This window comes from Rhamphochromis sp. 'chilingali' (genome assembly GCF_963969265.1).
Source record: "Rhamphochromis sp. 'chilingali' genome assembly, chromosome: 18".
Classification (NCBI taxonomy): Eukaryota; Metazoa; Chordata; class Actinopteri; order Cichliformes; family Cichlidae; genus Rhamphochromis; species Rhamphochromis sp. 'chilingali'.
Genome location: NC_137945.1, coordinates 2,194,400 through 2,219,540, shown reverse-complemented (window position 1 = coordinate 2,219,540; position 25,141 = coordinate 2,194,400). Strand labels below are relative to the sequence as shown.

Below are 25,141 nucleotides of genomic sequence, written 5' to 3'. Positions count from 1 at the left end.
CGTAAAATAATTACACCGTGATGCCTCTGCCTTTGTAAATGGAGGGACAGTAACTGTGTGTATGTAAGCCTGTAAAACCTGAAGATAGTCAGAACATTTTTCTTGTAAAACAAAGGAGCAAAAAACGTTTGGGAACCACTGGAGAAAGGTGAATGTCTGTGAGCACACTGATGTAACATCACTTAAAAAAGATTTGGACACAAGACAGATACAGGGACACAAACATGAGGACACTAATCACATCACACAGAGACAGATCGGAGGAGAAGGACAAAAGAAACAAACAAACCAGAAAACAAGAATTACAAGAATCGCAGTGACACGGGAAAATAACAGGACATACATATCTGTACTTTCATAGAAATAACAAACAAGTCCAGAACAAAACTGAAAATACTGAGTGAAAGATCAGGACAAACAGACAGTAACAGACAACAGAGCGTCAATCATTCAATAAAAGTGAACTACAAGGTTAAAGAAAACAAACTTAAGTTTACAGGAGCAAAACTGGAGCTTTAAAAGCATTTTAATGAACTAAAAACTTTTATTATGATGGTCCAGCCATGAGTGACACCCTGATGAAAGCTTGTATGAAGCTAGATGTTAAACATGAACCTCCTGATATATTTGTTTATTTTAACCATTGTGTACAGTGCTTTGTGACTGCCTGTTTATGAAAAGTGCTTAATAAATAAATGGCCTGTATTTATATAGCGCTTTACTAGTCCCTAAGGACCCCAAAGCGCTTTACATATCCAGTCATCCACACACATTCACACACTGGTGATGGCAGCTACATTGTAGCCACAGCCACCCTGGGGCGCACTGACAGAGGCGAGGCTGCCGGACACTGGCGCCACCGGGCCCTCTGACCACCACCAGTAGGCAACGGGTGAAGTGTCTTGCCCAAGGACACAACGACCGAGACTGTCCAAGCCGGGGCTCGAACCGGCAACCTTCCGATTATAAGGCGAACGCCCAACTCTTGAGCCACAATCGCCGAAATAAACTTTACTTTCTTACTAAAGCTTCAGCCCGCTCGCACCCTCAGCTCTCATCTAATGGTTTACCCCACAGCAGGGATATTTATAATTGAGCTAATTGTTATATTATAGCTGTTTGTCATATTTTGCGACTTTGTACTATATTGTATTATTTAATCCATTTTAGTCTGTTATTGTTCTTACTGTGTTGCAGCAAAAGGGATGAATAAAGTATTCTGATTCTGAAATTTTAGGTCAAGAGTCTGAAATACAAGAAGCGACATCGTGGCTCAAAGCTTTTATTTTCACACCAAACTGTTTTCATAAGATAAACTTCATACACGGTTTAGCATTTGCAGGATTTTCACAAAATTATCGTTGAGCATTTGTATTTATATAGCACATTTAATCATAACAGCAACGTTGACCAAAGTGCTGTACAGAAATAAAAAGTAACTCGTGCCAAATAACTTATAAAGTTGTGAAATAGATTCAGTAAACAGAAACAGAATAAAAACAGGAAAGGAAAAATCGACACGACACAGCTGAAGATCTAAAAATCTTTTTTCATGGTCTTGAAAATCAAACAGTTACAACAACTACATCTTCATCACCATCAGTTTTAAGAAGAAGAGCACCGGTTAACCTTTCAGATTTTGTCTTCAGCTGGAGAATCCAGTTTTTAAAAACAGCGGCGTATACAGAGCCTCGACCCCACCAGTTGATAACAGAGGACATTTTTGGCATCTCTGCAGAATGATGAGTAACAGGCCGGCACCTCCACAAAGCTCCTTCCAATCTCATTTGCAGACACAAACAATATTCCAAGCAGCGTCTTTTACAGTGTTTTTTGAACCGTGAAGCCATGTTGTCAGATGCTGATATGGATAGTTTAAGAAATGCACACAAACCTTTATACACTAAAAAAGGGGGGAAAGTTTGAGGGAACAATTTACAAGTTTTTACACAAACGATTCAGTGCTTCTTTCTGGGCTGCTTGTGTCCCACCAACTAAAATGACTTTTATAGCACTGGTTTAACTGCAGAAAAGATTCATTATTATTTAACAAAGTCACCAAGTACTGAGCCATGGCTGACTAACAACATCCATCCATCTTCTGCTTATCCGGGGCCGGGTCGCGGGGGCAGCAGCCTAAGCAAAGAGGCCCAGACCTCCCTCTCCCCAGCCACCTCCTCCAGCTTATCCAGGGGAACACCAAGGCGTTCCCAGGCCAGCGGAGAGATATAATTTCTCCAGCGTGTCCTGGGTCTGCCTCGGGGCCTCCTCCCGGTGGGACATGCCTGGAACACCTCACCCAGGAGGCGCCCAGGGGGCATCCTTGTCAGATGCCCGAACCACCTCAGCTGGCTCCTTTCGATGTGGAGGAGCAGCGGCTCTACTCTGAGCCCCTCCCAAATGGCCGAACTTCTCACCCTATCTCTAAGGGAGAGGCCAGCCACCCTTCGGAGGAAGCTCATTTCCGCCGCTTGTATCCGCGATATCGTTCTTTTGGTCACTACCCACAGCTCGTGGCCATAGGTGAGGGCAGGGACGTAGATCGACCGGTAAATTGAGAGCTTCGCTTTTACACTCAGCTCCCTCTTCACCACGACGGACCGGTGCAGCGTCCGCATTACTGCAGCGTCCGCACCGATCCGTCTGTCGATCTCCCGCTCCCTTCTCCCATCACTCGTGAACAAGACCCCGAGATACATGTCCACACTTTATAATGACCTGTGACTGCTGCTGTCGTTCACTTCAACGTGTTTACATTCGTGACGGTAACGATTAATCGAGTGCGTGAAGCTTTTCTCACAATGTCTGCACTTGTATGGTTTCTCTCCTGTGTGGATTCGTTCATGCTTCTTCAGGTCACTTGCAGTGATGAAGGATGACCCGCACTGGTCACAGAGGTGCTTCCTAACCCCACTGTGGATCAGTTCATGGCGCTTTAATGCACTTGGCATGGGGAAGCTTTTCCCACACTCTCTGCAGTAGCTCAGTTTGAGTCCAGTGTGCCTGCGCTGATGCAGTTTCAGGCCCGATTTCTTCTTGAAAGTATTTCCACAAACGTCACATCGAAACGCTTTCCCAGCTCCGCAGTGATGGCAGGGTTCAGGACCGGATCCACTGGGTTCACTCTGCAAAAGACACAGTGACAGCTGTTGGTTAAATGGCAATATGCATTTCTCTATAAATACATAGTTTAAATAAGCTCATTCATCATTTTTTTCTTGAATGTAATGCAGCATACATTCAGTCAACATTACAAAATGGCAAACTGGCTTTACAGCGAATGACTTTGAGAGCAGCAGTGTCAGTGAAGGTGTCAAAACCCTGCAGATAAATACGGAGATATCCAAGTGACATTTTCAGGTCTGAAAGAAAAGATTGACTAAAATCAGTTCTTCTTCAGCATGATTTTTTTATAGCCAAATTTGTGCATCAGTACGAAGGGATACAAGATACAGTTACAGCGGAATTGCACCAACTTAATTTCTATGACGCAAAAGAACAGAAACCAGCATTGGATGATTGATCTGCTCCATCAGGAAAAACTTTGGAACAAAAGTTTGTGCTCATGGATTGTATGCAATTCAGAGACCTGTGACTCTGAAAATGTCCATATTATGAAGGAAAATTTGAAGTATTCTAAAGTCAGTGTTCGAAAAGAACAAAAACAAATCAGCTCACGCTGAGGGGGTCAGGTAGGAGGCAATGACTGATTATCGGTCACATCATTATACTGTTGGTTAGTGCAATATTAAACTGTTAGAACAGATTTTCAGCAGATCTCAGTTCAGTTTCCAGCTATTGTAAAATAAAATTGAGAGCACAAAATTACTTTTTAAACATTTATTTTTGCTAAAGCGATTTGATGTTTTTCAGCTATAAATGAAATCAACCCATGTCCTTTCCTGCTATATCGAAAAATTTGTTTAGTTCAGCTCAAGTCAAGATCTAAAAACAGCGCAGTGTTTCATAACGCAGGACACTGGAGCAAAATCAGAGGTAAGACCAGTTTAAATGAATGGGATTTTTCTGGCCTTATTCTTTAGGGTAAAGTGAAGAGTTGAACCCAGGCCGGCTGCTCTCAGCCATGCAGTCGCCTCCTCATCCCAAACAAACAGAAATTATTTATTTGACTAAAATTCAACTTGAACACTTTTTTTCTTTTGGTTAAAGATGTAGAGTGTGAACTAGGGCAAAAAACATTTAAGACCCAACTTAAGTCAAGGTTGTGAAATGTTTCAAGAACCTGTGGAAGGATCATTCATGGTTTCAGCTGCATGCTGGGAGAGACGGACAATCAAAAACACCCAGCAGTCGAGGCCCAATTCCAACCACATGACATTATGTCACCGACCACGGCCACCAAACATTTGCAAACATGCTAACAAAATTTAACGAGCATAGAAATGGGAAAATATAAATACATACCTCACAGTAAGTGCACTTTCTGGTGTGGATCTGTTGGTGCACTTTCAGGTAATCTGGATCTTTATAAGCCTTTTCACACAGGTCACATTTATAAGGTCTCTCCTCAGTGTGGGTAAATTTGTGAATGTGTAAGTTGTAGTATGTGACAAAGCGTTTCCCACACTGGTCACAGCAGTACACATTATGTCCAGTGTGAATGCGTTGGTGTTTATTTAGGGTCCCCATCTGCCTGAAGGTTTTTCCACACATGTCACAGCTGTACACCTTAACCGCAGAGTGGGTGAGTTGATGACTCTTTAACGTATACCTGCGAGCAAAGGTTCTCCCACACTGATCGCAGCTGTACGGTTTCACTCCGCTGTGGAGGAGCTTATGATTTTCCAAGCTCTGTTTCTTTGTAAAACACTTCCCGCACTGATCACAGCTGTATGCTTTAAGTCCGCTGTGGATGAGTTGATGATTTTTTAGGTCACTCTTCTGAGTAAAAGACTTTCCACACAAGTTGCATCTGAACGCTTTCACTCCGCTGTGGATGAGTCGGTGTCTTGTCAAATTTCCAGCCTTGGAAAAATACTTCCCACAAAACTCACACCTGAACGGACTCTCCCCGGTGTGGATGATTTGATGTCTTTTTAGGAAAATCTTTGCAGTAAAAGGCTTCCCGCACTCATCGCATCTGTATATTTTGTCGTCCTCTTTTCTGTGAGCTTCATCAGCCTCCTGAGGGCGCGGACTTCTCGGTGCCTGTTGGTCCTGCAGAGAGAGAGATACAAACAGAGGCAGTGAAAGGACAAACATAGAGAGACTGTGTTGTTGATTGTTGTTTGTTGTACACAGTACTACTTTTACTCTTTATAATGCTGCCATAACACAAAAGTTTGCCTTAGTGGGATCAATAAAGTTTCTATTTATTTATATATCCACTGTATTGACAACATCACAGCTTGGACAACCTTGAATGACGAGTTTGGTTAAAAGGTTTTTGCCTCAAGGAGGCAAAAGCCTGCCAGCCAGCCTGCTGTGCCCACACTCTCACTCTGCAGGAACACGCAATCTTGTGCTGACCAGCTTCCTGGTCGCAACTGACCATTGCAGTCTGTTTAAAGTTCTAAATCATCATCCCGGTGCCAAAGCAGCCAGCCCCTGACCAGTCGCTCTGAGGCCAAACTGGTTCTTCAGCACATTAAAGTGGCCTCCTTCGATCCACATCAACATGCATCCTGGGGTAAGAGACCCACTGAGGATGCTGTTGCTACAGCACACACTACACTGAGTCATCTGGTGCAAAGCGAGAACTACACGTGGGTCTTCTTCATCTTCAACACCACCCTCCAGACATCCTTACAAACAAGCAGCACCACCAGGGCTTCTCCACCCCATCTGCATCTGGATAAAAGACTTTCTTAAAAACTGTTCGACTCAGCACCGGTGTTGAGGTTAAGTTCTTTCTTTGGTGTATCGGCATGATTGAAGCCAAGAGGCTTCCACTTTAGCGATTTTGCGAGCCCTGAGCTGGTTTATTAATAATGCTTAATGCTCAGTGTTGCCAGTAGTCTGTAGTAACAAATAAGTTGCCATTAGAGCAAACATATTACAGCAGCAGTGGTTCAACTCATGTAAACTCAAAAATATCTAAGATAGACCCACACATCCATCTGTGCATGTCCATGGCATAATATATAATCATTTAAATTACGTAAGTATCACCTTGGTTCAAACACACAGAGAACTCATATTAAACACAGTGGTAGTGTAGTACTACAAGCAGACATTCCCTGGCTCGAACCATCATTAAAAGGACTTTGGCGCCATCGTGGCTCAAGAGTTGGGAGGTCGCCTTGTAATCGGAAGGTTGCCGGTTCGAGCCCCGGCTTGGACAGTCTCGGTCGTTGTGTCCTTGGGCAAGACACTTCACCCGTTGCCTACTGGTGGTGGTCAGAGGGCCCGGTGGCGCCAGTGTCCGGCAGCCTCGCCTCTGTCAGTGCGCCCCAGGGTGGCTGTGGCTACAATGTAGCTGCCATCACCAGTGTGTGAATGTGTGTGTGAATGGGTGGATGACTGGATATGTAAAGCGCTTTGGGGTCCTTAGGGACTAGTAAAGCGCTATATAAATACAGGCCATTTACCATTTTACCATCGTGTGGCTGAATAAAATTACTACACTATGGCGGCGGCAGCACATGCCTTCAATCACTATGTGAAAATGTGCAGCTACAACTCACTAGAAAGTAATTCAAGCTGCGGCAAACAAACAGATTTAAGGTCATTTACTCAACACAGGAATGCACCTCACACGATGAGGCGACAACAAGCTGACCTGGAAGTACTATCTCTCCCTCTGGAGTAGCAGCGCAAACTCATGCCTACGTCATTTCCATTAACCTCATTCAAAACAATAGATTAGATTAGATTAGATTAGATTAGATAGAACTTTATTAATCCCTCGGGTGGGTTCCTCTGGGAAATTCGATTTCCAAAAAAGCACAGCACCGACAGTATTGCAGGAACGGGAAATGTCCGATCCTTTTATACAGCCGGTTTCCCTCAAAGCTGTTTACTGAGACCACTGCTTTACTCTTTACATACCCATGACTGTGTTAGAGCCTGCCAGAGCAACACTTCAATTCATTTGCTGATGACACAAACGTTGTAGGTCTCACTTCACAGGGCTAAGAGACATCCAGATATTGACCTGCAACTGAACATCACAAGAACCAAGAACTCATCCTGGATTTTAGGAGGATGCAGAATGATGACCCCAGACGGACGTCTCCTGATTAGTCAAAGTCAAAAAGATGTTATTTATCCTCACGGGGCAATTAAAATAGACGATACCTTGCCGACCATACATAAAATACACAAACATCACATTGGGGAGACGGGTCAGGCTGGTAGCACTGGCCGGTCCTTGTCTTTCCTCATGCACAACATGAGGAAAGACAAGGAGAAAAAAAGAACTGCCCCCAAACTGAGCTCCAACAGGGAGATCAGTTTGAGAACAGAAAAAAACAAAACACCTCAGCACATGAATCATCACATCTGACAACACAGACCATCAGAGCTGTGCACCCTGTCTTCCATCTCTGACTGTCAACACCACTGTTTCACAAAAAAAGGCAGAGCATGTGTCTGCACTTCCTAAGATCGCCGACGAGGAGCAACTTGGAGAAGTCAGAGATGGCGGCCTTTGACCTCACATACTGCCTGACTGTGGGGGACACAGAATCCACGGCAACCGACAGCAAGAAATGTACATCGCATCATCCATTCTGCTGTAAAGATCACTGGCTGTTCAGTCTGGACACTGCAGTGCACTTTACAGTATGCTTTGTAACAGATTCTCATTTTTCATGTTATTTACATCAAATCATGCCCAGCCGCAGTGCCTAACACTAAGCTAACACACTGAGAACGGTAATGAAAGTTTATCAGGTCTGCACGTTTTTATGTTTTCTAACGTAGTTTAAACATGTTAGTTTGGTAATATCTGTTAGTACAGCTGAGACTGTCAGTCCACCAGGATTTACTGACCCCAGACTTCCTACTTAACCTGTTATTTTCCAACAGAATTAGAATATTGCAGATTTCTGACTAAACACCTAAATTTAGGATTTTAAAAAAAACAATGTATGGAGAAGTGTTAGTTACACATTGTTTTTTTTTTTAAACTTGAGAATGAACTTATACAAAATGCAGCAAGATATTTAAAAAACAGTTTAATTGATTATAAAATCCACTTTAAATACACCACGTCAGACCCGATGACACATTCATGCTTTTAAGCATCTCTTTATTCAGTACGGTTGCTGGATACACAGAGCTGCAGGACCTAGCACCATATTTAAGTTGGCAGGGCACGATACCGCAGGCCCCGCCCCAGCACTACATCAGATTCACATCGGTATCGGCAGATATCCAAATTTATGATGTTGGTATTGGACATAAAAAAGTGGTATCGTGCCATCTCTAGTTTCAATTTAAAGATCACAAATAGTTCTTTCAGACTGTATTATGATTTATACATTTACATTTGGATCATCTGGTTCTCCTCCCACTGTTCACTCACCCAAAGTCTCGTGTCCTGAGCTGAAGTCAGGGCCCTCACACAGGAAAAGATCGGTCGTGTGATATTCCCGTCTCTGGACAACGAGCCAGCTAACGTCACACGTTTCCTCTGAGAAACACTTTGATGAGGTTCTCACATCGTATGAGAGTCTGACAATGTTAGATCCACTAACACAAATGTTTTATTCCCCATTTGTTACCAGGTGCTGATAGTGTTCAGATATAGGACAACATGTAGTGAGGTCAACTTAACTCATTCACTGCCAGCCATTGGCAGTGAATGAGTTAAACCCATTGACTCATTCACTGCCATTGACGGCTATAGACGTCAATGGCAGTGAATGAGTTAAAATCCTCTCAAAGTACCATTTTTACAACTTGATAATAAGAAATTACAACAACACACAGACTCATCGGTCAGTGACAGGTTTGCTGAGATGGCACCGATGGAAAAAAAAAAGCACTCGCAGAGATTTGTTTCATGTGAAGGTTAAAATTCACATGCTGTGATCAGCAGCAAAGTTGGCAGAGCAGAATAAACAGCTGGAGCATGACATCTAACAGTAATGCTAAACAGCTGTGACCATAATAAGAGCAGCAGCAGCTGATGAAGCACAAACTCTGTAACGGTGACATTTTCCTCACCGAGCTCATCGTTTCCTCTGTAGCGGCTGAGCCAAGTCCAAAACGTTCCTCCGCTGCTCCGTCAGACTCTTCTCCTCCTGCTGATCAGCTGGGGCACAGAAACAGAACAACAAATAAACATAATTCGTTTCTTCAGTTTTTCCTGTGACTTTAGAGCCACAATAATCCAAAGACTTAAATTCTCCTCCTTCAGCAGAAGATCTGACAAAGAGTCGTGTTTTTAATATTTTATGCAGCACTGACTGATTTATCTGCCTACAATCAGTGAACATACGCAGGTCTGCTGTTGAGTTTCTCCTGCTGTAACGTTAAAGGACAGTGTAGCTGACTGTGCAGGTGCCTGTAAAAAATGTCAAAACAACCTTCTGCCATCTGCACTCAGATGAGCAGAGTCCATACAGACGAACCTGAGGCAGCTCCACACAGCAGACGCGACCTCCGTGTCTGCTTTACTTACAAAAACACTGTGAAATAAATCTAACGTCAGGGTTTTTTCTTCTTTTGTCCAGGATGATTTTAGTTTTGAGTTAAAATTGTATTCAAGTGCTAAAGCATGAAGTGCCAGGAGCTGATAACAGAACAGCAGGAAATGATCACTTATATTTCTGTTCCTGTCGGCACAGGTGGAAACAGTGCGCACATTCTTCGTTCAAGCTGAAGTACAGATGTTACTGCAGTACTCGAGTACAAGTCAAAAAGTCTCTGAAATGCCTAAAAGTAAAAAAGCAGCTGGTTGAAGCTGTTTCTGTGCAAACATAACTCAGATTAATTTAATTATACTTCATTTTTTTGTAACATCCGTTATGTAAAACACACGCAGAGAAACAGCTGTTTAAGTTCGCCTACATTGGAGATGGCTGACTTTGCAGATCTAAACAGAAAAATAAATGTTTGCCTGTTTCATCTCTGCGTCAGCTACATCAGTCCTGAGTGAAAAATGCTTCCACGCCACGTTTGTCTTTTATTCTTTTAGTGTCGTCGCGCCCTCTGTGAGGTCGGGGAGGCACACATGAGGTGAGACGGTACCACAGAGGATTAATCACAGATTACGGCTCACTCGACTGCAGTTAATCTGATAGGTCATTACATTTGTTTTCATGATCAACACATTTGGAGAACTGCAGGCATGCTGCACATACGTGTAATATATCCAAAGAATGCTCACAGAATAACACGTATGTACTAAATGCATATGGCAGCAGGCTTGTCCTCTTTAACATTAAAACGTGTCACAGCTTTTCAGAGTTTTTAAGAACGTGTTCAGAGTAAGTTTACATTTGTGGTCATTCACGGCGTTCCTGCGCCTTCCCATGAAAATTTCACTGTTCAATACATTCAGACTAATGAAAATTATTATTAGCCATCAATAAACAGCTTAAAAAGCCTTACATGCAACGACGCACTGCTCTTTTACCAGCAGAAGCAGCTGTGCTGTGTTATTACCAAGTGCTGAAATCCTGAATGAAGACAGCACTGAATGCATCGCTGATGTTTATTTTCAGCGGTTAAATAATTATTTTTTAACCAGGAGGATTTTTTCTCCATCCTTTCATCCGACCGTTGTCCCACTAAAACCATTTGGCCGACGAGGGGCTTTGCTGTCCCGTATAAAGAAGTCAGGTCTGCCCGGAGCAGTTATAAGTCTAGCTGGACAGCGGGGCTTTGTTTTTGTCAGGCATTTCAATTGTTCAGCCCTCATATTCCCGCTGATGGGCCTCAAATCAGATTCTGAACAGGCATCTGCGCGGACAGCCATACTGCAGTGGCAGCTTCTTCAATGTCACCAGTTAAACTCAAAACTCTCGTTTTTCCTTCTCATGAACGACACTCCTGCAGGCTGTCGGGTGGAATAAAGAAACCTGCATTTAAAGATGGAAAGTTCCCCGAGTTTTGTTTTCCGGTTTCCTTATTTTCCGGTTTGTCGGGACCTCCGACACATCAGTTTGACATCATCCGCAGTCAACAGCGGGAGCACCGCGGAGAGCAGCAGAAGACCTCCTCAGGAGCTAAACCCAAGATTAACTGAGCTTAAAGTTAGCTCGGTGCTTACCTTCAGATGAAACCGAGAGAAACTCCTCGCCGATGCAGCCGGACGTCTCCTTTCCCCTCATCTTCCGGTTTTCTGGCGGGTGTCAAACAGTAATAGGTGCTTTACCGCCACCTGCTGGTGTGGAGAAACTGAACTCGTTCTTTGACCTCTGTGAGGTTTTCAGTCAGTTTCCCTCCTCCAGCCTCATATTTCTGACAGTGTAACAGAACTCGCCCCGTGGTTTCATTCACTCCACGATAATCCCATTTTTAACATCTCTGTTCTGAACTATGTTTTTTTAAACCAGTGTGTCATCATATGACAGTTTCCTCTCTGCTCAATTCTCCAGTTTTCCTTTAAATCGTGTAAAACCATCCTTGTTTCAGGTTCTGCATTATTAAGCTCTGGATTTCTGTTCCCCTTCAGTGGACACGTTTTGGTGGCTTCTTTTGGTGATTTCTCTGATTTTCTTCTTTTACTCCAAAATGATATTTTAACAGGGTCAAAGTCAGGGTAATAGACATACAGCAACATGAATTAGCAATTTTGGTGACTTAGAAAGTTGTCAGTGAACTGAGCTTCATAGCATGGCCTCTTAACTTCTTGTGAGTGATTATGAGTAACCACAGCTGCTGACTTCTCTGAGGCCAGTTAAATAGTACTCATTAGACACAAATGCTACAATGGGAAAGTCTATGGAGCTCAGCATAGATCTGAAAAAGCGAATTATTGATTTGGACAAGTCAGGAAAGTCACTTGGGGCCATTTCAAAGCAGCTGCATGTCCCAAGAGCAACAGTGCAAACAATTGTTTGTAAGTATAACGTGCATGGCACTGTTTCATCACTGCCAAGATCAGGAAGAAAACGCAAGCTATCACCTGCTGCTGAGAGAAAACTGGTCAGGAGGGTGAAGAGTCAACCGAGAATCACCAAAAAGCAGATCTGCCAAGAATTAGAAGCTGCTGGAACACAGGTGTTATTGTCCACAGTTATACGTGTTTTGCATCTCCATGGACTGAGAGGCTGCCGTGCAAGAAGGAAGCCCTCGCTCCAAAAGCGGCACCTTAAGGCTCGACTGAAGTTTGCTGCTGATCACGTGGACAAAGATAAGACCTTCTGGAGGAAAGTTCTGTGGTCAGACGAAACAAAAATCGAGCTTTTTGGCCACAATGTCCAGCAATATGTTTGGAGGAGAAAAAGTGAGGCCTTTAACCCCAAGAACACCATGCCTACAATCAAGCATGGTGGTGGGAGTATTATGCTGTGGGGCTGTTTTGCTGCCAATGGAACTGGTGCTTTACAGAGAGTAAATGGGATAATGAAGGAGGAGGATTACCTTCAAATTCTTCAACATAACCTAAAATCATCACCTCGAAGGTTGGGTCTTGGGCACAGTTGCGTGTTCCAACAGGATAATGATCCCAAACACACATCAAAAGTGGTAAAGGAATGGCTAAGTCAGGCTAGAATAAGGGTTTTCGAATGGCCTTCCCAAAGTCCTGACTTAAACCCCATTGAAAACATGGACAATGCTGAAGAAACAAGTCCATGGTAATGGTAAAATGGTAAATGGCCTGTATTAGTATAGCGCTTTACTTAGTCCCCAAGGACCCCAAAGCGCTTTACACTACATTCAGTCATCCAGCCATTCACACACTGGTGATGGTAAGCTGCATTGTAGCCACAGCTGCCCTGGGGAGCACTGACAGAGGCGCCCCAGGGCAGTTAAATTTGATGTCAGAAAGCCATCAAATTTAACTGAACTGCACCAATTCTGTCAAGAGGAGTGGTCCAAGATTCAACCAGAAGCTTGTGGATGGCTACCAAAAGTGCCTAATTGAAGTGAAAATGGCTAAGGGACATGTAACTAAATATTAACACTGCTGTTGCACATTTTTGACCCAGCAGATGTGATCACTTTTCATGTTAACCCAAAATAAAGTCATGCTGCTGCACTGAAAAGAGCTCCTTGGTGTTCTTCCAGCAGGAGTTGGGCCTGGGCATCCCTGCAGAGACTGCATCCCCCATGACCTTGATAAGTGGTAGAAGATAAATAGGTGGCTAGATGTGGAAAAAAAGAAAGATTAAATTAAATATTGTAATACATAAAACTATAAATCTACTGCTTATTTGTTTGTTTGTGTGGCTTTATTTTGAACATGTTGAAATAATACAAGAACATCAAAGAAAAGAAAAAACACAATTAATCACAACAGAAAAAAAGCAAAACAGAATAATCCTAATAAATAATGTGGAGAAGCATGAGCCTGTGTAACCCCCCATCTTTTTTCTTTTTGTACCAATAATCATCACCCTTTTCTTCCTGTTTACATCGTATCCAATCATAAATCCTTTCTTTACATGTTTACATCGTGCGCCAGGAGGTAAACATATTTATGGATCTCTGTAACCAGTATGATCCTTATGGCCCTTATTATTTGTTATATGGACAATGATGATAGTGAGCATTTCTAAGTACTGGCCCAAACCTCTGCACAATAATTCATATAAAGTGAAAGCAGAATGTGTTTTGCTTTACTCAATATTGAAATGTTTCTTGGAACTGTGTTATGTATGTTTTATATGAGATTTCCATCTTATTTTATCATCTATTTTTGTTATCATCTATTATATCCATCTATACCAAGGAACCTATGCTGAACTCTTTCAATTTCCACAGCATCTACGTGAGTCTGCACTTTAGTTGGACAATTCCCAAACAGGATGATCCTTATCGCCCAGAAAAAACAAATATTTGTGAATCAGATACTTTACAAATAACTAAATAAATACTGAATCCTTATGGATCAAGTACAGAACCTCCAGGAACACCACAAGCATGATGAGGAATATTCTCCCAACTTTCAAATTGTTTCCTGTCCCTTAAATACTTTTACAATCAGATGTAAAATTATTTACATCTGATTGTAAAATTAGATGTAAATAATCCATCCCATATTGTTTAATAGTGATTATTAATTACGATTTCATGGTTGATTTTTTCTTAAATGCTTTTTGAAGATTTAGGAATAATCCAGCCACAAGCTGTTTCTGATCTACTTAATAATAATTAAGTGGAATTTTCACAACTTGACAAACCAGTATTTTTTTTCATTCAGAACTTTATTCAAATGGTGAGTAAATTTCCTCAACAGCCTTACGAGATGACGAACCACACTTATTAAACAAAAACCTTGAGAGAAAAAGTCAGAGAAGTAAAATAATAATAATACTTTTCATTTTTTTTCAGTCCCCTACAAAAGGTTAAGTCTTATCTTCTTTACAAATTCTGAGTAGCAAAACAAGAAAGGTTCACAAATAATACAATTTCTGACAGCTAAACCACAATGCTGTTGTCTGAGGCAATAATTATTATGGAGACTCACGCTTGCATCACCCTTAGCAATGTTCAAATGTTGCTAAAATCCAAAGGAAGTGTTGACAAAGAACATAAAGGTAAACTAAAACTAAATTAAAAGTATGCAACTAAAACTTTTATAACCACCCAGAGGAAGTGTATTAAACATATGCAAATACTCCATTTCCACTGACTGGCAGTTGCTGGTTTGAAAAATTCTAGCACTGGTAAATTTTTTCAGACTGTTTCCAGTTTGAACAGTTTTATCTAATAAGAACTTGTGTGAATCTAACCAAACCAAAACATTCTGTCTAAACTTTCACTGACTGAGCTAATGGAACATGAAACATTAACAAAGGCCCAAGTGTTTCTTTCATTTAGGCTTAAGTCCCCTTACAGTCCTGGAGGTAATTTAATTTGCTTATTTAACCTCTTAAGCCCCAAGGGGGTTTCTGAGCTTCCTGCTCGAAAATGTAATGCCCAAATTTAATTATTATATTATTTCTCGGCAATTACAAACTCTGTCCTTACAATCTTGGTATCAAAATAAAGCTAACACTTGGGAAATTTCATCAGAGGTGTAAATATTGAAGCAGATATTACTGTGTCAAAGTTACTGAGACTGGAACACAGAAAAAGTAAGTAGATTTTATCCTCGCCTAATTATATTTTTTAAATTTTTAGCATTTGAAAAATATGCCTCAGATCACATTTGGTTCCAGAAATTCAGTAACCAACATATAAACATCATCTGTGCAAAGATTCATGTTTCTAGAGTGAAACAGTGAAAAATTACAGCCCTGTCAAGACATGAATATCCAGACATTGTACAAAAATGTCCAATTTTGGCACACAATTGGACACCATGCCAGTTGATTTTTTTAGGTTTTAAAGAGCAGAAATTAACAAATTTTATTAACAGGCCTAAAAATGCTTTTTTTTTTTTTTTTAAAAAAAAAATTTTTTTTTGAAGAATTAACCACACATTTACATGGCAATGGCCCTTTTCTGCAGCGCGCCTGGAGCGTTTGATTGGCCTCTGGTCCTTTAAACTCTGAGGGGCTGTAACTTCGGTTTCTTTTGGTCAATTTGCGTGATTGACACCTCTTTTTAATCGTTTGAGCCAATAGATTCACAGTAACGATGCCACGTTCACGCCACTTCAACCAATCAGACGTTGTGATGCCAAAACCCACGTGGGCCCAAATTTACAGCATGTGGCGTCTGTTCAGTCACGTGTCTGTAGGTGGGTCTAAAATGGAGGTTGTTGACGGAAAACTGCTCTGATGCGGCTAGGTAGGTATGGTAACTACTGTTCACATGGCTACCAGCTACAATAACGGAGGAAATCGGGACGGTAAGCCAATTTTTGTCTTAGCGCAATTGCGCTGCTGTGTGTTTTTGTGGTCTTCTTTTACGGCTCATTCAGTGAATTTTGGTCTGATCGTGGTGAAACTTGGTGTGTGGAGTCAGTGATAGCCCTGGAAGCTAACCAGCCTATCTCTAGCTGGTTACACGAAGTCTGAAGAATTTCTGGTTCGGTTTTGTTTGTTTAGCGGACTTCTGCGCATTTACGTAACTGCTCGTTTAATCACGGCTTGTTTTTGGTGTGTTTGGTGGTTGTAGAAATGGTTTTTATGACATTTTAGCTGAGATTCTGAGGTTTCTGTGGATACCACACATGTCTGGACTTATATTTCTCAACCCGCGTTATAACCGATTAAACGTGATCTCCTCCTTTTTGCCCCCGGTACCGGGGGTGTGGGGCTTAAGTGGTTAACAATATTTCTTTTTATCATTTCAATCTCTAAACCACTTTTTTACTCTACATTTTTACTGGTTTTCTCAGGGCCTATAGAGAAACTAGCACCACTGCACAACAGACCAATAAGGTCATCAAACAATGGATAATCTAATGTACCACTTTGTTGTACTGCTACCGAACTTTAAAGGTACTGAAAGTTAAGACAGTACACAAAACGTGACACTAACTGAAATCTCAGGAATCTATATCTATTCTGTGCAGCCTGATCTCGAGGGTTTTAAGTCTGAGACCATAAGTCTGGCTAGATGCTTCGAGGCACTTCCTTTTATCCAGTGAAGGAAATGATTTCTGCTCAGCATGTTTGACCTGATGTTTCCACAGACCTCGCGATGAAGCAAATATTTTTGGGCACTGGTAACAATAAAACTGCTTATTTGCAATGTGGCTGCGCTTGTGAATGGTGTAGGAATTGTGAGTCCTGAAACTCTTGTCGCACTGGTCACAGTCATACTGTTGCTCTTTGTCGTGAACATGTGCATGTCGTGCGCGCATAGATGCTGAAATAAAGGATTTGTCACAGTGTTTGCACTTAAAAGGTTTCTCCCCAGTGTGGGTACGTTCGTGGTACTCAAATGAAGACAGGGAGTTGAATATCTTTCCACAAACTTCACAAGGAATTATTATCTCTTTGGTGTGGATGAGGTGATGTATGCGGTAAGATCTTGAATGTCTGAAGCTTTTCCCACACTCGTCACAGGAGTATGGTCTTTCTCCAGTGTGCCCACGTTCATGAAGCGTGCGATGACCTGAGGATGTGAAACTTTTCTCACAATGTCGACACTTGAATGGTTTCTCCCCTGTGTGAATTCGTTTGTGTCTTCGGAGATTACCTGCGTTGGTGAATGATGACTCACAGACATCACAGACATGACCTTTAACCCCACTGTGGACAATTTTGTGGCATTTTAATAGACCCAGTGTTGGGAAGCCTTTCCCACATTCTTTGCAATAGTTCAGTTTGTGTCCAGTGTGCATGTTCTGGTGTCTTCTTAAGGTTAACAGCTGGCTGAAAGTGTTTCCACACTGGACGCAGCGGTATGGTTTATTGCCACAATGCTGACAGCGTCGAGGATTTGAGCCATATGTGCTGCTCCATTTCTGAAACAATTACCAAAGGTTATAAGGAAAACAATCTTGGGTTTATAAATTACAGTGAATAATGAGCTAACAAAAAGCTGCATAATCAGTTACAGTCTGAGATCTGAGGTATTTACTTCTCACATCTAACACACTGACTCCGCACTTACTGTCTAATGTCTAAAATACTTAAAACAATATGATATGAAAAAAAAGATTTCAGAAAACATTTCTTGAAATCCATTCCAAATACCTGACAGTGATGACACTTAATTGGTTTCTTTCCTTTGTGAATCTGTCGATGGTGCCACAGAGAGCTGGAACTTTTAAAACGCATACCACACTGGTCACATTTGACTGGTCTCTCCCCAGTGTGGTCTCGTTTGTGGATTATAAGGCTGCGATAATGGCTGTAAGCCTTCCCACACTGTTCACAGCGATGCGGTTTCTCCCCTGTGTGTGTAACTTTGTGGGCTTCTAGTCCAGAATACAAAGGAAAACATCTACCACATACTTCACAGCAGTACAGATCCTCTCCCGTGTGCATTCGTCTGTGTCTTTTCAGGGTCACTTTCTGGCTGAAGTTTTTTCCACAAAGGTCACAGTGATATGGCTTGAGTCCAGAGTGGGTATGCTGATGGAGAGTTAAGACTTGCTTGGAGGAAAAAGCTTTCCCACACTTATCACACTTGTATGGTTTCACTCCAGTATGCCTGTGTTGATGATTTTTTAAGTTACTCTTGCTGACAAAAGCCTTTCCACACAGCTCACAGCTGTGTGCCTTCACTCCACTGTGAACGAGCTCATGCCTCTTCAGGTATGCCAAATGAGCAAACTCCTTCCCACATTCATCACAGGAATGTAGTTTCACTCCAGAGTGGGCAACTAGGTGCACTGCTAAGCTACGTTTTTTGGCATAAGCTCTTTCACACTGGGTACACTTGTATGGTTTTTCTCCAGTGTGAGTGCGTAGATGAATTTTGAGGTTGCCGGACTGTGTGAATCCTTTCTCACACTTATCACAGCGGTATACTTTATCACCAAAGTGAACTCGCTGGTGCCTTCTGAGCTCAGCTGATGAAGTGAAAGCTTCCTCGCACTGGTCACAAGAGTAACGCTTCTCCCTTGTATGAAGTTTACTGTGTTTCTTTAGATTTCCTTTCAAGAGGAAAGCTTTTCCACATATCTCACACAGGTACCGTTTCACATTTTCATGTATTTTCTTATGTGTTTTGAGGCTGGCTGTCCAACAGAAAGCTTTTCCACACTGGTCACAGGAATGTTGTTTTTTCCCAGCATGGCTGTTCTGGTGTTCTCTGAGACTATTTTGTTTTGTGAATCCTTTCCCACACTCATCACACCAGAACCTTTTTTCTCCAGTGTGAGCTCTCTTATGTACCTTCAGGTAGTTGAGTATACTGAAGGACTTGCCACACTCCTCACAGGTGTACGGCTTCTCTCCAGTGTGGATGCGCAGGTGTCTTTTCAAGGCTGCTATATGATTAAATGACTTTCCACACTGGCCACAGGAGTACGGTCTCCTTCCAGTGTGGGTGTTCTGGTGTTCTTTTAAAGCACATAAAACTGGGAAAGCTTTCTCACATTGATCACAGGGATATGGTTTTTCTCCAGTGTGGGTGCGCTTGTGTACCGTGAGGGCAGATGTGTGACGAAAAGTCTTTTGACACTGGTCACAGCTGAAGGGTTTTTCTCCAGTGTGAATACGTGTGTGAATTCTTAGAGCTGCTGCTGTGATAAAAGCCTTTTCACAGTGCTCACAGTTGAAGGGTTTCACTCCAGAGTGGATGTGTTGGTGGTTTCTGAGCCGTTTTGCAGTGGGAAAAGCCTTTCCACATTCTTCGCAGGGGTGTGATTTGTCTTTGTTTGTTGCTGGGGAAGCCTTATCATCCTGAGATCGCTGAGTTCTCACTTTGCTTTGTCTTTTACATTTCTGGAACAACAAACAGATGCAGATTTATTTTTTGTTTGTTTGTTTTCTGTTCTCATGCTGTCCTCCCATAGGAGCCCAGCATGAGCAGAGGTCTCTTTTATCACTCTTGGACTTTCTCATTGTATTGTACATTTCTGTGTTTTTCCGTAATACTACTGATCTCTGATCTGTCTCCCCATGTGATGTCTGTGTTGTGTATGTAAGGTCGGGGGGGGGGGGGGGGTCCCATTTCACTGCAGGGCAACTTGCATGTGGCGAATAAAGTTCTGATTGATTGATTGAGGAGTAGAGACAGTGAGTGCAAAGTATTCATAGTCAACCTTAAACCACATTGTTCTCTCATGAGAAAAAGGTGAGACCCATCTTTGTGACATTTTGTGTGATTAGGGCTGGGCCACATCATACAGTTCATGATGATACCATTATAATGTTGGGCAATGATAAGAAAATGAAATATCGCAATAGAATATGGGTAAAACGCGGATGCGCAGTGCCTTTGTTTTCATACACACATTGCGGAAAAAGCATGGTGGCAACGGAGAATGAGAAGAGCGAAACCGGATCGTTAAATGAAACAGATGAACCACAATTTGTTTGTAAAAATGGTGCAACTTCAGTGGTGTGGAACTGGTTTGGCTTTCATCCGTCAGATACACACCAAAGCACTATTTTTGGTAGAACAAGCGGGCCGTCATTATTACCGAACCGATTTTATGTGCACGGCCCTCAAAAATCTGTCAAAAAATGTTTTAGTACGACTTTGCTGAGCTACGAAGCCGCACCGCTTGATGGATTGTCGGAGCATTACGGCTATCGTAGGCGGAGCCTCGCGGAGTGATACGTACTGTGCTTCAACATAATGCTACTGTATTGTGTGTGTATAAGCTCTTTTTAAGTTTTGTGGATATTATACATGGTTATGCTGAGGATATGTCGGCCAGTTTCCACTGGAAACGCCTTTTGGTTAAACTGTCAGCGAGGAATTTACACTGTTACATTTTTATATAACTTTAATTCACATAAAACAGCTGCTTGTTTAAGTGAAAATACATAGATGGGTTTGTTTGTTTTTTTGCACTAATAAAGTTGAGTTGTAAAGTATTTTGTCTAATGTCAGTTATATCGTTATCGCAAATTTTCAAATGTATATCGTGATAAATATCTTTGGTCATATCGCCCTGCTCTACTTGTAAATCAAATATGTAGTTGTGAACTGAGTTTTGTAACCATGTAAACCAAAATATCTGAACATTTTATGTTTGTGCATCTGCAGATGAGAATTTGTGTGTTTGTAAAAAATATTTACACGAGTTACAATTTTTTTTGTTAAGGCCTGGTTACAGCAAAAAACTACGTGTAAAACTCTGCGCTCAGGTTTCCTGGCTGTGTGTGAGTTTCAACTTACAAGTAGGGGTGGGCGATAGAAACGATATACGATAGAAACAATATAAATTTGGCCAACGATAGAGATTTTGACTATATCGCTCTATCGCGATAGCGCATGTTGATGATGTCATCAAGCTGCGCCTGTTTTGGTCTAAAGCAGCGCAGCGGCTGCTGTCATATGTCACTGTATGATAATACAACCATTATCATCTGCAAATTATGCCAGGCGACAGTCATAGCAAAGAGATGAAGCACTTTTATCGAGTGGAAGAGAAGTTGGCGTTCATCCTCCAGCTTCATTGTGCTAATGTTATGCTAACATAGCTGTGTCGCTAGCAATCATGTAGCACAACATTATATATCAGGTAGTCAGACTTCAGTAACCCCTCAAAGGCCACTGCTGTTTAGTTTCTGTCTTCATTTATGTTGGAAGTGATAGCAGAGCTGTACGTTTGAATTAGTTTCAAAAATCTCTTAGAACATGTCATGTTTAGGTGTAAACTAGCGAGCTAACTTCCTGTTAACTTCTATCTCTGTTAAATTTAATAAATTCTGTTTTCATGGATGCATCGATGTAAAACTTAATTGTTACACCCGATAAAGCAGCAACGCTGATGATTTAATTAAAGATGAAAGAATTTAGACCGTTTTTAACTCTTAGTATTCGTTTGACTTTGGGACCTGAAGTTGACGGAGTTTTGGACCCAGATTACTCCGCGAAGCTTTTCACTACGGCAGCCATAATGCTCTGACAATCCATCAAGCTGTGCAGCTTACCAAAGTTGTACTAAAACATTTTTTAACAGATTTCTGCACGCAGAAATCGGTTCGAGGTCAGTAAGCACAACCAGAATTCATACATAAGGCACACTCTCGATTTTTGAGAAAATTAAAAGATTTTTAGTGTGGAAAATACGTTATACAGAAGAAAAGAATATATCACGATATATATTATTACCGCACGTGCTTCAAATTATATCACCTTATGAATTTTAGGCCATATCGCCCAGCCCTACTTACAAGTGCAAAGTTTTACTCAATCTTTGGGTTTGGCTGTCGGAGGGGTGCTTTACTGAGCCTCGGGTCCTGGAAGGGTAATGCAGTTTGAGGCTGGAGGATCTCTATATAAATATCCCGTAGGGGTCATACAAGCTAGGTCCCTTAACTGTAGCTGTTGAAAGGATAAAGTTGTGGTATGTCAGTGGTCAGAAATACCTTTACTACGTTAGTATTACTTAAACACAAAGTCAGGACTGACCAGGGACCATTGCTGTGAGTCACAGTGCGCAGCATAAAGGCCCATTCACAACAGATGTGGTGTCACTGCACTCACTTGGGGTCATATTTTTGCAGCAGCTCTACGTGTACTAGATGCACCTGCTCCTTGTCATTTCAAAACACGTATATCTCTGACGTTATATCCTCTACAACAGTTTCTGTTGTATTATGTTCAAATGTTCAATAGGAAACAACTCATTCATAATGAAAGAAAGCTTTGTAACTATCCCGGCTAGTGAAGAGTGTCCTTTCCACAACACTTCCTTCCCCCTGAGGTCCACAGAGCTGTTGAAAAGGCTCTGGAGGTCTCTGTGCAAGCACATAAACCTGTGACACACTAATCACCGAACTCAGACACGCACAGACTGTTGTCCTTCGTTGTGATGAAGGACCTGAAGCTCAGTAAAACACCCCTCCGACAGCCAAACTCATCTGCTCTCTGATTGGATTGTAAAATTTGTAAATTTACTCATAAGTTGAAACTCACACACAGTCAGGGAAGCTAAGCACAGAGGTTTTTGCTTTGTATCTGTAAGCAGACAAAGAAATGTGTAACGTGTGCAAATTTGGATTTAGCTGTTATTTGTAGCCATCACGTCGCACAGACACACACACTGTTTATGATGAAACAGGGAGCTGCGCTCCATCAAAATCTATCATCAACAGTTTTGTGTCAGAGCACATCACTGACACCGAGGTGCACTCCTCACCTTCTTTGAAGAGCCCATTGTTCCTCTGCAGCGGCTGAAGGAGGATCGAGCTCCTCTTCCTCAGATCGTCTTCATCCCACCATCACATCAGCCTCCGTCTGTGTTTTCAGATTTCGACTCCACCCTTTATCTCGTAGATTCAGGATTCAATCCTAAACGTAAACATGACATAAAAGTCTGTAGATGATAAAGAACGTGTTCGTCACTGACTCTGAACACGCGTGAGTAGAAACGCACTCCTTCATCTCAGGTGAAACTATTGAGGAACAAACACGCGTTTATCATGACTCTGGTTTTACTGGCCCATCAACACAGTTTATAAACTGGTATATGTCACCTTGTTGCTTTGTCTGTAAGTGGTCATGTGATTGACCACGACTCCTTTATCCTTCCTCAGTCAAACAGCAGCACTCATGTGATTCTTTTGCCCCCTGAGCTCCAGGTGTGGTGCTAGACAGTCAACGCCGTTATTCCCATCACTGGTACTGTGACTGCGCTTTTACGAGATTTTAATGGTCTTCTTTTAACCGTCGACTCGGGTTGCTCTGTGTTTTAGTCCTTTTAGGTTTGACTCCTGCCTTTGGGATCTAATTTTAGGAAATACAACATTCCCTTTCACTGTTATGCTGATGAAATCAAAATTTACTTCCCCTTGAAACTGGACGTCTCAGTCCCAGTGCAGCCTTTAACTGTTTACATGATGTTAAAGACTGGTCAACACAGAGTTTTCTTACACTAAATGAAAATAAAACTGAAGTGTCGGTTTTTGGAACTCACGCCTCTTTGAACAAGTTAGCCGATACCCTCGGTCCTCTAGCTTCTCATCTTTCTCTCACTGTAAGGAGTGGTTTTAGATATCTCCTTTAAATTAGAGAAGCAAGTGTCCACAGATGTGACAACAAGTTTTTATCAGTTATGTGAAATTGCCAAAGCTAAGCCTGATCTTCCCCCAGGAGACCTACAAACACTTATTCATGCCTTCATCACTGCAGTTCCCTCTGTTTGGGTCTCCAACACTCTCCATCGCTTGCAGTTATGCTGCTGCACGTCTTTTAACAGGTCTTAGAATGTATGAACACATCACTCCAGTTTTAGCAAACTTACACTGGCTCCCTGTAAAGTATCATATTGATTTTAAGATTCTTTTACTTAATTTTAAAGTTTTAAATAATATGGCACCCAGTTATTTAAACGAACTCCTCAACATGTACGACCCCAAAAGAGCACCCAGATCGTCCAGCCAAATTCAGTCTTTTAAATCACGTCTTAAAACTCACTTTTTACTTTGCTTTTAATTCAAGTTCAGTTTGAGTACCATCAGGCCTGTTTGGTGTTTTTAATGTTAATTTATTGTCATTTATCTGTATTTGTTTCTCTATTGTTTTTTCTTGTTCTTAACCTGTTGTGAAGCACTTTGGTTAACTCTGTTCCTTTTAAATGTGCTATACAAACACATTTTGAATTGAACTGAATCAACCTGGGGATGTGAGCTGCTTTATAAAAATCACCTGAAGAAGAATCTGTTGCGCACACATGAGGAAGTTTCTCCATAAAAGCAGGTAAAACCGTCTCTTTGCAGGTGAAATTTGAAAAAAAGGTTAAAGGCAATGAAATGGCAAATATCAGATCCACACAAAACTGTTCTCTGCACTACAATGTGATGCAATATGATTTACTCAAGTACCTTACTGAAGTAAACTTTGGATGTACTTGTTAATATGCAAACATTGTACTTTAAAGTTTTACTTCCTTCTTATTTTACAGATGTTCTACATGATGCTGCAGCAGAGGGGAATTCATTCAAACCATCTGCAGCTGCAACATTAAAATGAATAATATTATTATCGCAGATAAACCGTGTTTAATGAGTACGTCACGTCGACACTTAAACTTTGACTGCGAGTCTAAATTCGTGTTTTCAGGCTGTGGTGGAGACACTTTCGTGTGGCGCAGTGGGCTCGCGTTGTCTCCACCAGCCCGTCTCACACGTGTCAGCTTCAGGTATGCAGCTGCCTCCGCACGCGCCTAATGAGCGTCCGGGACATAGCGGGCTAACCTCAGGCGCAAACGCGGTGGTTTCCTCCGGACGAGCTCAGGCCACAAACCCGGGCTGGAAGTCTTGGGTAGGCTGGACGGTTGCGCTGAAGCGGATCTTCAATTTTTATCCTTCTTTTTCTGCAGCTGCTTCTTCTTCTTGTCTGACTGTACTTCCGTTGTTCCACCACCTCCGATCCGCATCATCGCCACCTGCTGGTCTGGAGTGCGAAGCAATAAACGAGCCTCCGTGAGCTATGGAGGGCCTCACTTGCCAAAATAAGTCAAATTATTACATCATTTAACAATTAATTAAACACATGTCATTAACTAATTAAAAATGGAAGTAATTAAGTA

The 25,141-nt window shown here is 41.8% G+C and overlaps 2 protein-coding genes across 3 annotated transcripts; both read right to left on the bottom strand.

The window, feature by feature from the left end:
* Window positions 1–1,273: 1,273 nt before the first annotated feature.
* On the bottom strand, window positions 1,274–11,284 carry LOC308385576 (uncharacterized protein). 2 transcript variants are annotated; one of them, XM_080864583.1, is made up of 4 exons: window positions 11,186–11,284; window positions 9,136–9,223; window positions 4,426–5,178; window positions 1,274–3,125 (listed from the first exon to the last, which is right to left on the bottom strand). In XM_080864583.1, exons 2-4 carry the CDS (start codon window positions 9,142–9,144, stop codon window positions 2,709–2,711), a joined length of 1,179 nt encoding a protein of 392 aa, XP_080720709.1. In that variant the 5' UTR covers window positions 9,145–9,223; window positions 11,186–11,284; the 3' UTR covers window positions 1,274–2,708. The 2 variants fall into 2 exon arrangements, with proteins under 2 accessions (XP_080720709.1, XP_080720710.1); XM_080864584.1 differs by lacking the exon at window positions 11,186–11,284 and adding an exon at window positions 10,525–11,168.
* A 4,193-nt stretch (window positions 11,285–15,477) lies between these two features.
* On the bottom strand, window positions 15,478–24,967 carry LOC308385566 (uncharacterized protein). The gene is made up of 4 exons (XM_080864557.1): window positions 24,807–24,967; window positions 22,751–22,902; window positions 17,679–19,376; window positions 15,478–17,446 (listed from the first exon to the last, which is right to left on the bottom strand). Exons 2-4 carry the CDS (start codon window positions 22,766–22,768, stop codon window positions 16,523–16,525), a joined length of 2,640 nt encoding a protein of 879 aa, XP_080720683.1. The 5' UTR covers window positions 22,769–22,902; window positions 24,807–24,967; the 3' UTR covers window positions 15,478–16,522.
* Window positions 24,968–25,141: the final 174 nt, after the last annotated feature.